A 12,933-nucleotide genomic window follows, 5' to 3' on the forward strand; every position below is an offset into this window, starting at 1 on the left:
ATTAGGGAAAGGTCTTTGTGCCACACTGATTTTGGCCACAATGGCTCAAATGAGGGTAGTTCAATAAATTCGCATAATTACCTAGGTTAAATTTGATAATTTATGCTTAGTCTATGTCATTTCTATCCTTTCCTCCCAAAGTTCATTTAATTCAAAATTTGCATGAAATCCTCTCCCATCAATTCAATTTTGGGGTTTTTCCCAAAAAGGTTATGATGGTCTTTTTATAGGTTTGGCCAAATTTGGGCCAAATTGAAATATGAAATTCCTACTAATTATTACTACTTTAGAGACGTATATGAAAATAAATCTGTTATAATTAAAATATTTTAAATGTTCTAAGAAAATTGTCTCGAATTAATTAATCGAGGGGCGCATTGGACGAGATTCAATTTCCTGAATTTTATGTCGTCAAGTGGGACTCTTAAAATGGTCATACTTTAAGGTGGAAAAACCAATCCTTCTCAATAGCAATATCCGTCAAACAAAGGGCAAACTTAAACGCAATCAATGTTGCACTAAACTATATTCATTTACCACGGTCAAGTGATAAATTAATGTGAGAATATTGTATATTAATTAACTATATTGTCTAATGACAACAGTATATGTGAAAGATGCATATGACATCATTGGTGTAAATATCTAGCGCGAGTAAGTATTTTTCTAAGCAAAGTTTTCTAGCTTTTCTAGGCGAACTTGACGCACTTCGACTATTCTATTAGGTACTTGCTATCTCTCACCAATACATGTACCAGATAATGTATGTGAAGACACATCTTACGTCTTCATTTGGTGTGAACATATTGGTAGTCGGTCAGTTTGCGCGCACTTCGACATTAATCCTAATGTTTTTTGGCCTTTGGTGGATTTGAAACTAAAACCTCGTGGTTCTCCTCTCATCAATCACTAGACTACACTCTTGAACGTGCAAAACTTTCTAGCTTATTCGACAAGTTTTTGAAGGACATAACTTATAAAGAGATTCTAGATTGCTTTAATCGCACTCAACTGCAAATTGTTTTACTTCTAAGTACTTAATAATAATGTCAATACATAAAATTATAAGCAATTACAATCAATAATCTGTCGCAAATCTTGATAACAACATGTATAATGTGATCAACCAGCAGTATTTGAGCTCAAAGGCCAAAGAATCTTTTACACAACATGATCATGTAATTTGTCTTCCAAAAATAAACTCCCAAATTTTAAGTACTCCTATTCATCATAACTTTGAACTCATCAAAGCTAAGAACTCCATCACCATCAAGATCAAATCTTTGAATCATAGCTTTGCAATTATCAATAGATGTAGACTCACCTAGTCTACTCAACATCCTATTCAAGCTCTTAGGTGTAATTTGGCCACTCCCTTCCATTTCATACATCTCAAAAGCACCTCTTAATTCACTCTCTTTATTTTTTTCTCCTTCCATTAATTTACTAAAATCCTCAAACCCTAACAACCCGTCCCCATCGGAATCCGATAGCCTCACCGCCATCTCCGCCTCCTCCACCGTCAGATCACCGCCTACCGCCTTCACGCAACGCCTTAGCTCCGCTGGTGACACTTTTCCGTCTCCGTCCTCGTCAAAGTACGTAAATACCCTCTCCAATTGAACCATATTTTCACTACTACTACTACTAGTAATTATACTCACGGAAAGAGTATTATTACTAGTAGTAGTATCGTTGATTATGATCGGCTTTTTCGACGAAAATTTATTCCTTAATCTTGAGAAAACGGACTTGTTTTCCGTACTAGAAATAGTCTCCATGCACATACTATATGGGAAAAAAAAAACGGCTTTTTTCTCTTCACTAGTTTGTAATATGAGAAGTAGAGAACATGATTTTTTTTTTTTTAGAACAATAAAATTGTTATTGGATGGGCCTTATATAGGAAGAGTAATACTAGTAATATATAGTTTAGGGTTTATGAAACCACTGGGAAATTAGTAGTTAAATGGCGGTTAGAAAGTCGGTATTCCGTGGGATTTGCGCGTATAAGGAAGCTTCGTGCTGGGTTGCAGAAATGAATATGTGGCTTTTTGTTAACTTTTCTTTTTTAGGGTTCTTAAAAGTCAAAAGTAAAATTGGGGTTCAAGATATTTGTTAATGATAATGATATTTTAGTTTTTATACGACACACTTTCTTTTTTAGTCCGTGAAAAAAAGAATGACACATTTCTTTCTTTGAAAACAATTTAACTTTAAACTTTATCAGCTTAATGAGATGATTTATAACCACTTAAAATTTTTTGGCTTGTTTTAGATCACAAGATTTAAAAGTCTTCATTTATTTATTAAATTTCGTGCCCAGTCAAATTACGTCACATAAATTGAGACTTTGGGAGTATTATTTATTTTCTAGGTTGAGTTTCATTTGCATATACTAATATTGTAAAAAATGTTTTATATTACTGTTAGATCAACTTAAAAAGAACCATAGTAATTGTCCATTGGAGATTGATAACTTAGAAAAAAAAAGGCATGTACCAGTACGACAACGGTTATTTTGTGATAAATAATATCATCATAAGTAATTAACTTAGACCCAAAAATAATGTAGAATGTTTTGATGTTGTGCATATTTTATAAGTCAATCATAGGTCAACTTGTTAACTTGCGCAAAGAGAACTATATTTTTAATGTACAAACAAAAATTCATTCCTAAAATTTGATTTGAACTAACGACATATATCAGACGGCATGTTACCTTAGTTAACCTAGGAGGCATGCATGCAAATCACGTCTCTTGCATGTGTTTTACATGCACATTTCTAAAATTTGGCAGCCTAAAATGCATATTTAGGGGGGAATTTCTAAAGCTGGCTTGTGGGAAATTCTTTAAAAAAGAAAGATGGCTTTCTTTTTTCTTTTGCGGGGATGGGAAGACGCGTATGTTGATATTGCCATCATCGAGTCATGTACTATATATATGTTACAGCATGCCACATGGAGGCTCTCTTTAAATATATATAGTAAGTCTTGTCTAAATTTTTGTTCTCTTCCTTAATTTAATGTTTCACGAAATAAAACTTTTAGAGAAAAGGACGCTGGGGGGGTTGAACCTTGATAGTTTTCTTGTAAAGAAAGTAGTTAGCCATTTCGTTTTATATTGCATGTATATCTAAATTAGTAGAATAAAACAAGATGATAAACTTCACGAATGCAAAGTGTACATTGCACGTAATGCACACGCAAAAGCAAAGAATTTGGAAGACAAATTACTACCAAAAAGGAAGCTCATCATTTTCTTTTGTTTCCCCATTGTTTAAAAATCTTTAAAAGAAGCTTTTGGAAAAAATTCTTTGAAATGCACCCATTTATTCCAGATAGGCGGTGTAAAGGCTTTCAAAGGGGTTTAAAGGCCTTGGGCCATTCCACTCAGTCATTGCCTCAATTTTTTTGAGTTAGATTTTCATGTCCTTTCACATAGTTTCAAAAGTCTTTTTTTTTTTTTTTTTTTTTTTTTTTTTTTTAGTAATGACGCATGTTATCACACCCTTAACCTTTTTAATTTAGACTTTTAAAGCTTGCTTTCATATATGCCCCTTGTCCTGTTTAATTTAGACTTTTAACTTGTCATGTATTGCTTTTATAATCTGACAGATTTTAAAAAAATAATATTTTTTTAAACCTCCTTGGCTTCTTCGTGTGTTTTCTTCTTTATATTTTTTAACCCCCTTAATAAAACATTGGCTCCGCCACAGGGTAGGGATGGTGGCGGTGGTGATGGTGATTGTGATGACAAAGCTGTGGTTAGTGGTGGTGGTGTGGGGGGCGAGGGTGGTGTGGGCGGTGGTGGCCAGAGTAGTGGTAAAAATTATTCATACAAAAATACCTCTTAATTATAATAAGACTTTGTTCAAGATCTTAATGATTAAAAACTATTCAGACCAAATAAGTGCTCAATTAAATCTAATATGACCAAATACACTTAATAGCCTAAGGTCTGAACATTCAAATTCAGACCTTAATTAAATGAAACAAACGAGGCCTTAGTTTAGACGGATAGACAAATATGACTTAATGTAGGGTACGTTAATTAATGTAGTATTTTGCTACCTGCAATAGTATGGGCATTCACATATGTATTATAAGACTTGATAAACTAAAAAAAACAGTTTTCCTCAATATAGAATCATGAATTTGGAGGTCAACGTTAGACCGCCGACATAGAAGTCAATTGCTTCCTATATGGAGCAATTAAAATGCGGTGACTTTAGAATGAATAACGTGCAAATGAAGCTCACAAGAAACATTACCAAGATGAGGTAGTCACTCTGCTCATGAGTTTTATAAGTTCCTTTAGAGATAGGAGCGAAGTAGAAGTTCGCATTGAGTATTTAATTATTTATAACTCGACTAGCAATATCTTCTTTTATCTCCTATCATTTTATTTTATACATGTACTATCAATAGTAATATGACTCCACTTGTAAGTATTTACATTTAACTATTACCTTAATACCGAAGAAAAGAAAGACACACAAAACAAGCAAACATATTCATCCAAGAGAACCTCAACAAATAATCGTACTATAGGAATCGACTAAATGAAATGCTATATATATATATATATATATTGAATTCGCTTGCGCTTCGCGCGGTCATAAAAACATAAATTAATTTATAAAAAATCAACACACTAATAATTAATTTAGAAATTATCTTTTTTTTTATGAGAAAGAATCATTTATAAATAGCATATATTTGGATTGATTAATTAAATTTTTTATTTAGAGCATATTCTTATTTTCAATATATGGAGTTTATTTAATTAAGAAGAGTTCAAAGAGTATTTAAATGTATGAGACTCAATTCTTTTTAAGAAAATCACATAAATTCCTACTGAGAGTTGTCAATGGGTTAGAAATTTTTGTATTTCGTATAAATTTTAAAGCGGCTTGAACTCTTTATTGTCGCTTGTGGCACAAATTTGATCATTCTTCGCAGATCAGATGCTATGTAATTTTATTAAGAGTTTCTTTAGTGCTCCTAAAGTCATCATCTACACCTCCATAATACCGATCTAAGAGACTTGGATGTTTACCTTTTAATTTTCAACTTTTAAAACTAAGAGTTAAGTTGTCAAACATGTAGAAAATGGTACTCCTCTTCTCCCTAAATTAAATAAGTTTACCAAGATATTAAAGAAATTCCCATAATGTTAAGAACTGAATATAAAATTTATGAATGCTTTTAGAACATGATTTGTAATCATCTACTAACCCTCAAAAGAAAATTTTGTAAATGCATTTTATAGAAAGAAACTGCAGTAATCACAAATTAAACAACATTTTTCCCTTTTCATAGACTTTTTACTATTAAATATATTACAATTATCCATTAAAACTCCTAACTGCAAGTTACCCCCTTCTTAAGTAACTACTTTTTACAACCTTTAGGGCCTGTTTGGAAAGCCACCTGGTAATTGGAATTGGTGTAATTACTAGGGTAGTAATTACACAGCCTAGTAATTACAACGACCTGTTTGTTTGTCATAACGTAATTACAGTGTAATTATAACCTTGCTGTTTGGTTGTACCAGTGTAATTACACAGTCAGTTTAATTTAAAAATAAAATTTAGTTATAAAAATTTAAAATTAATATTTAAAAAATATTGCCTTTATAAATGATATTAAATTAGTTATTTAATAACACATAGTTTCTTGAAAATATATTAATTAATAATAATATATTTGTAACTAATATTGTAACAAAAATAATTGATATATATTTTTCAAATTAATATTTAATTTTAATTAATTATAAAACTTAAAAGAAGACTTTTTTTGTGAGAACGTCATGGATTGAATGTTTGACAAAAAAATAATATTAATAAATATAATGCCATAACATTATTCAAATGTTTGACACAAAAAATCCATCAAATGTAAGTGAAAAAACAACAACATGCAATGTGAAAGCAAATACTTAAAATTGAAAATATAACCTAAATTCAAAATCCAAAAGAAAAAGTTCAACATAATACTCTTATGTCAAATTCCAACATTACATAAGTAAGTTCCAACGTAACTTAAGTAAATAATTCAAAAAAAGGAAAAATATAAGTCTATAACCCCATTCACAATGAAATTCTACTTTAATAACGTCACCCGTTATATGTCAAGTTTGTTAATAACTCATTCTTTCCAATATTAAGAGGTGTAGTTTCAAATATTAGAATAATAACACGGTTATGCTAAATGAATAAAATAAAAAAATACGAGCAATTACATGGAATCACAAGAAGTAAAGGTTGGGAATGAAAAGAAAGAAAAGAAAAATACATTTCAAAAAATAAAAATAATAAAAAAGTAAAAATAAAAAAGAAATTAAAATAATAGAAATAAAAAAATATTAAAAATCAAAAAAATTAAAATAATAGAAATAAAATAAATTAAAGTAAAAAAATAAACAAACTAAAAAGTAACCCCCAATTACAGGGTGTAATTACACCCAATTCCGCCCCCCCCCCCCCCCCCCCGAGAATTGGAGAGTGTAATTTCACCCTATCAATTACACCAATTCCCACCTAACTGTGTAATTACTTGGTCAAACAAACAGGCCAAACTGTGTAATTACACCCAATTACAATTACCTGGGTGGCTTTCCAAACAGGCCCTTAAGACCATAGAGAAGGAAGAGAGAGGGATTTCAAGAAATGAAATAAATACCAATAATGAGGAAAGATGTATTAAATTTATTTTGGAGGTTTTTAGTACCAAAAAATGAGGAAAATTTTAAAATCATGAGAAAAAAAATAAATAGTGTTGTTGGCCAAAGAGACATGCCACATCACCATTTTCATGGGAAGAACAAAAGCCTTTTGTTCCGAATTTGTAAAGCAAATATAAAAGAAAATAATTAAATCTCACTCTTTAGTTTCCAAGGTTGCACCTTTCTTTAGTTTTCAAGGTTGCACTTTTACTTTCTCATGCGATCTTCTTGACTCTCCCCTCGCTTGTCTGACAAAAAATAAATTAAACGTGTTGTTAGAGGAATCTCCTTGTAATCAAAATAACAAAAATAAATTACATATATTATAATAAAATATAAAATTGAATATTCAAATAATTATCTGTAAGTACATAAAGCGCAAACATATTGTCCAATTATGAGTATTACACAAAGCTATCATTCTATATCATTTTGATGAAGCTAACAATGAAAATAAAAAAGAAGATTGTTACTACATAAAGAAAATTAGTATTGAATGAAAAAAATTGAATGCAGATTGAGAATAGTTAATAGCGTACTATTAAAAATACATTCTAAGCTAAAAAAAAAAAAAAAAAAAAAAAAAGATAAGAGAGTTCACATTAATAAATCCTTTTTTAGTGAAATTTCTTTTTTGCCACCCAAAAGGTGGGGCTATTCGTCACGTAATCCAGATACGGCCCACCGCAGTGCAGGACGGACACCTATGAGAAATCAAAAAAAAGAAAAAAAAAAAAAAAAACCTCAACGGAAAAGGAGGGCCAGTTCTCTAAGAATTTAGCCGAGATGCATGAAAGGAAATCTTGCACCATATATATTCATTAACTGGAATTTAAATAGACCATTGTTCAGGATGTAGTTGCACCATTATATTCATTATTGAGCCATTACGGTACTCTTCCTTTGGAAGGAAGAGATTAAACATATATTTAATAGGAGATTAATGCGAAGTAAATGCCAAAAAGAATGAGGGGAAAAATCACTTCCACGTTGCCATATTGAAATTTTTCTGGCAGTAAACTGATTTCAATTATCTCTTCCCCTTTCCCATAATTAACATTTAATAATAGGTATTAATGTTGCGGTATTTATCTTTTTACCTTTTCGTAGACTTTTTACTATTAAATATATTGCAATTATCCATTAAAATTCCTAACCGCACGTTACCTCCCCCTTAAGTACCTACTTTATTACAACTTTTAAGACCATAGAGAAGGGAGAGAGAGGGATTCCAAGAAATGAAATAAATACCAATAATGAGGAAAGATGTATTAAATATTTTTGGAGGTTTTTAGTGCCAAAAAATGAGGAAAATTTTAAAATTATGAGAAAAAAGATAAATAGTGTTGTTGTACAGACGATACGCCACATCACCTTTTTCATTCCTAGCTTTATATATATAGCTTAACTTATTAGGAATGTGAGAGCACAAACAAATCAGGTAGGTCCAAGTAGGGGGCTAAAATCTGGTAATATATTATTTAGGACAAATCTAGCGAGTCCGGAGCCTAAAGGGTATAAAAATACACGGTACAAATCAAAAGGGGTAAGCCAAAAATATATATACCAAAAGGGGTATAACGTGGATCAGTCCACGTTATACCCCAACTTTTTTTTTTCTTTGTCAGATTCACCAAACGAAAAAAAAAAAATTGTATAATGTGGACTGATCCACGTTATACAAATAATTTTGTATAACGTGGATCAGTCCACGTTTTACAAATATATTTGTAAAACGTGGTACTGACCACGACTCATTCAGCATTTATTGCCCTAAATTTTTCTCCGTCTCCTCCGCCTCTACCTCCATCTTCCCGAACTTACGCATTTTGATCTCCGCCTCCTCTCCTTCTCCTTTTCCTTCTCCTCCATTTATTTTCTTTTTAAACCTTGCGTACATACTAATTTTTGAGCAACTTCTTCATCCTTATCTTTTGTTGCTATCCAAATTAAGGTATCTTTTCTAGCTCATATAATTGTATATTTCTAGTAGATGTAGAATATTTGTTTGTCTTATATATCTTAATTGTTATTTTTTATTTGTGTTATTTTAATACGTATAAGATATATGTTTGTCTTATTTGTGTTATTTTAGTTTGAACTTAAGATATGATTGTTAGAAGCATTATTATATAAAAGGTCCGATTTGTTTAGTAGCACTTTTGAAGAATTTGTTGTTATGTTACCGTTATTTTTGTGGATTGTTATATAAAATTTGGCGATTTGGTGACACTCTTATCTCGATAATACATGTGTTTCCTTTTCAATGCTCAACTGAATACATGTTTTCTCCAATTAAAAATTAGTGTGCTTAGATATTTGCATAAGAGCTTTAGGAAGATCTACTCCTAAGTGGCTAACATTATCAACGGTCCAACATTATTTTTGTGGATTGTTATACCTTTAATGTGATATTTATATAGTCAGAAAAGTGAAATTTAATTGATGCCTCAGTAGCCCAAAAAAAAGATACTTAAAATGTCATGATAATGCTTTATTATATGGGACCTAAGTCTAAGTGGGTGGACAATTATTTTGTCTATACCTTATAGGTATTAATGTGGTCCACTATCGCCGGTTTCTAAATAAGGCGAATGGAAGTCGACTTTATCTAGCCAAGATATTTGTTCGCGCTAAAATTGAATAATAATTTTTTTAATAGTAAGTTACTCCAAATAGCTTGATCCTGACTTTACTTTTTTTTTTTTTTTTTTTTTTATCTAAGGTATGGAGCTTCTACGGTATGCGTACATTCGGGCCGAAGTGTATGATGTGTTAACACTCCAGGAGAAGCATCGATCACAGGCTGTGTGGGATGGTGCCTTGAGAGGACCGACCGGATGCCTGTTTCCACGCTGCGCGGATACCGAATTTTGGAAGCACGTGAAGCGTCATCCTTTTCATCATCGCATCCCTGACTACTTTGGCCTGTGTGAATTTAGGGGAGTAGTAGAGGTAGGATGTGTATCATATGATTGGGCGATCATCGCACTTATAGAGAGATGGCGACCGAGACGCACACATTTCATCCGCGTACGGGTGAGGCGACCATCACATTACAAGATATTGAGATCATGTTTGGCATGGTTGTTGATGGTAATCCCTTGAATGATGTTAATGCTAGAAATATAAGTATTGTTGGGTGGCAACAATTAATCCGTACGAGCTTATTGGTCAAAATACTCGTCCGGATTGTTTTAATGGTGTTAGTAGGTTAGAACTAAATAAATTAATTGAATATGTTAGAGGCTTAGATGACATTACGGATCGGACCCCGTAAATTGTTGTGCAACGGCGGTTAGGTTGTACTTGCTATGGCTTTGTGAGCGACGATATTCCTGATAAGTCCTAAGACTTTACTTAATTTAGACTATTTGCTTGACATGTGTGACCCAGAGCAATGAGTAGACAAGCTTGGGGCGGCCGCATTGTCATATTTGTATACTTGTTTATGCCGCGCTTCGTTGAAGAAAGCCAAGGATGTGTGTGAATTCATTTCCTTATTGCAGGTACGTGACCTTTAAAATTATATAATTTTATTTGGTTGTCCTATTTGATAGTTATAAGGTTTTTATGTATTTATTTTAAAATTTTAATATAGGTTTGGGCTTGGGAGCGAATTATACCGATGCGACCACCACCTGTGGCCCTTCGACCACACACACTGCTTGCACGAAAGTGGACTCATCGTAAAAGCTCGCGAAAATGAGGCACGTGTTGTGCTACCCGTATGTAGGATGTATTGGACAACCTAACGATGGTCGGTATTTTATCATGATTATGGTTGTTAATGGCGTTTTGATATAATAGTTACGCTTATGTGTAATTTATTTATTTTATTATCATGTAATTTTATGTTCTTTCTATCGTAGTTTGTGTGGCAGCCTTATTCAGAGGCCATCATTAATGGACTCTCTGAGTGGTGTCAGTGTGGCCAAGTTATTTGGATGGCGCAGGTTCCCCTTATTTGTGGGATCTATCGAGAGTGGCAATGCCAGACCGCGTTCTCAGACAGTTCGGTAGGAAGCAACATATTCCCGGACCATGTGCTGAGATTGATCCTTCTCATTACGGACATGACAAACGTATGCTATAACGGTGGAGGATCAAGAAAAATTTTGCACAAACGGACTTTTGTGGGAAAATCGTCGACAAGGATAATTAAACCGAGTATGAAACTCAAGACCCAGAGTCATTATCAGAGTATTTTTGTTGGTATCGACGTCACTCGCGCACTTTTATAGAAAATCTTGCGCATAATGTGCATAGAGGATACCAACACATGGCAGACAGGCATGAGGCACTGGTATGTACATTACATTCCATTAGATGTTTGATGTCTTTATAGGTATCTTAGACCACTATCAAATCTTGTTATTTTTTTTTTTTTTTTTTTTTTTTTTTAGGTTTTAGGACATCAAGAATCGTACGGTTGGCTCCGGGAGACTATCCAAGATCCAACCAAGTCTAATGAAGTGAAGGAAATAGCAAAGATGTTTAGCCGCATTAATACAGGGTCCATGGCTGCTGCCTCTCTGGGGACGTGGTTCCTTGTGTTGTTGTGGAGACATATTGTTTGTGAGAGACAAGGAATTGGACTTATTTCTGACCGTCATCAGGGCATCTTGCAATGTGTCCAAACACATGATTGGTTACAACCACCATCCACACACCATAGGTTTTGCATTCGGCATTTGAAAAGCAACTTCAATAAAAAGTTCCTCAACAGTGACCATGAGAAGCTAATGTGGTTGGCGGCTACAGAGCACCAGAAGAAGAAGTATAAAATGAGGATAGAACAAATCAAAACAATGTCACCTCTAGCGTATCTGTGGTTAAAATCTCTTCCGAAGGATAAATGGACATGGCATAAGAACAACGGTCATAGGTGGGGGGCTATGACAACGAATGTCTCCGAGTCTTACAACGGTTTATTGAAGAAAGCTCATGGATTGCCCGACACGCTTATGAACCGTTATACATTTAAAAATCTTGTTGATCGGTTTGTTGAGAGAAGCACCCTTGCTGATTTGTTGATTGCGGATAAAAAGTTTTGGCCGCGCATTGTTGAAAAGAAGTTTGATGAATACTGGGAGAGGTCCCTAAAGCAAACTGACATGCAGCAATACAATGCAACTGAACTGGTGTTTGAGATTCTGACATTTGCACACGAAGGTAAGGGCGGAAATATCCATAAAGTCTCTGCCGAAGGGAAAAAGTGTTCGTGTGGGAAGTGGAGAAACTACCATATGCCATGTTCACATGCAATTAAATTTTGTGATATCCGCGGAATTCAACCAAAGGACTATGTTAGCAAGTACTACAGTTGCAGGTTTTACAAGCAAACGTACAGTGAAAATTTTTCACCGTTGGGTGATGAGGCATATTGGCCACCTTCTCCCTTCAGTTTAATTGCAAACACTGAATACGAGCGAACTTCAAGAACGCGGACTACAACTAGAAGGAGGAATGAAATGGATATAGCTCCTGTTCGCATGGCTAGAAAGTGTAGTACGTGCAAGCAAACAGGTCATAACAAGAATCGCTGCCCCGACAGAAATCAGTAGTTGTTGTTGCTTGTTGGTTTTTATGTTTTTTTTTAACTTGTACGATTGTTGTTTCCTTATGTAATCTTCCAAGAATATATAACATGTCTTGTGCCGTTTAATAGTTATCATGTAATTTAACATTTATTACTTAGTTAATGTGTGACGTTTATTTAACTTATATTTTATTTTTATTTACGTTCGCTTATATAACACATATTTAATTATTGCATGTGTTAAAATATTTATTTGAGTTATTCACTAAAATTAATTATATGCTTTAAAAATTTAAAAAATCAATAAAAAATTTTTATTAAAAACACAGCCGAATATGATTTAAATAGAGGCAACGTCTTACAAACTATTTGTAAAATGTCGGGGGAAAAAATTAATGAAACGTATGACGTGGACTGATCCACGTTATACAATTTTTTTTTTTTTTTTTTTTTTTGTTTGGTGAATCTGACAAAGGAAAAAAAAAAGTTGGGGTATAACGTGGATCAGTCCACGTTAAACCCCTTTTGGTATATATATTTTTGGCTTACCCCTTTTGATTTATACCGTGTATTTTTATACCCTTTAGGCTCCGGACTCCAAATCTAGCTTTCGTGTGATTACTTTTCGGCAATCGGAGTGTTAGGTTGTCTTGAATTT

At 33.2% G+C, this 12,933-nt stretch overlaps 2 protein-coding genes across 2 annotated transcripts; one reads left to right on the plus strand and one right to left on the minus strand.

Annotated features, from left to right (window-relative positions):
- Positions 1-992: 992 nt before the first annotated feature.
- On the minus strand, positions 993-1,887 carry LOC132052660 (putative calcium-binding protein CML19). Its single transcript, XM_059444300.1, has one exon. It carries the CDS (start codon positions 1,785-1,787, stop codon positions 1,212-1,214), a length of 576 nt encoding a protein of 191 aa, XP_059300283.1. The 5' UTR covers positions 1,788-1,887; the 3' UTR covers positions 993-1,211.
- A 9,128-nt stretch (positions 1,888-11,015) lies between these two features.
- On the plus strand, positions 11,016-12,300 carry LOC132053999 (uncharacterized). Its single transcript, XM_059446086.1, has 2 exons — positions 11,016-11,039; positions 11,140-12,300. Exons 1-2 carry the CDS (start codon positions 11,016-11,018, stop codon positions 12,298-12,300), a joined length of 1,185 nt encoding a protein of 394 aa, XP_059302069.1.
- Positions 12,301-12,933: the final 633 nt, after the last annotated feature.

Source organism: Lycium ferocissimum, chromosome 4 (assembly GCF_029784015.1).
Source record: "Lycium ferocissimum isolate CSIRO_LF1 chromosome 4, AGI_CSIRO_Lferr_CH_V1, whole genome shotgun sequence".
Classification (NCBI taxonomy): Eukaryota; Viridiplantae; Streptophyta; class Magnoliopsida; order Solanales; family Solanaceae; genus Lycium; species Lycium ferocissimum.

What these genes read in the sequence shown, in the direction of transcription:
- LOC132052660 (XM_059444300.1), bottom strand. Translation starts at nt 1,787, where the DNA reads ATGTGCATGGAGACTATTTCTAGTACGGAAAACAAGTCCGTTTTCTCA.
- LOC132053999 (XM_059446086.1), top strand. Translation starts at nt 11,016, where the DNA reads ATGGCAGACAGGCATGAGGCACTG. An exon ending in CAGACAGGCATGAGGCACTG is followed by an intron (nt 11,040 to 11,139) that starts GTATGTACATTA and finishes TTTTTTTTTTAG; the next exon opens with GTTTTAGGACATCAAGAATC.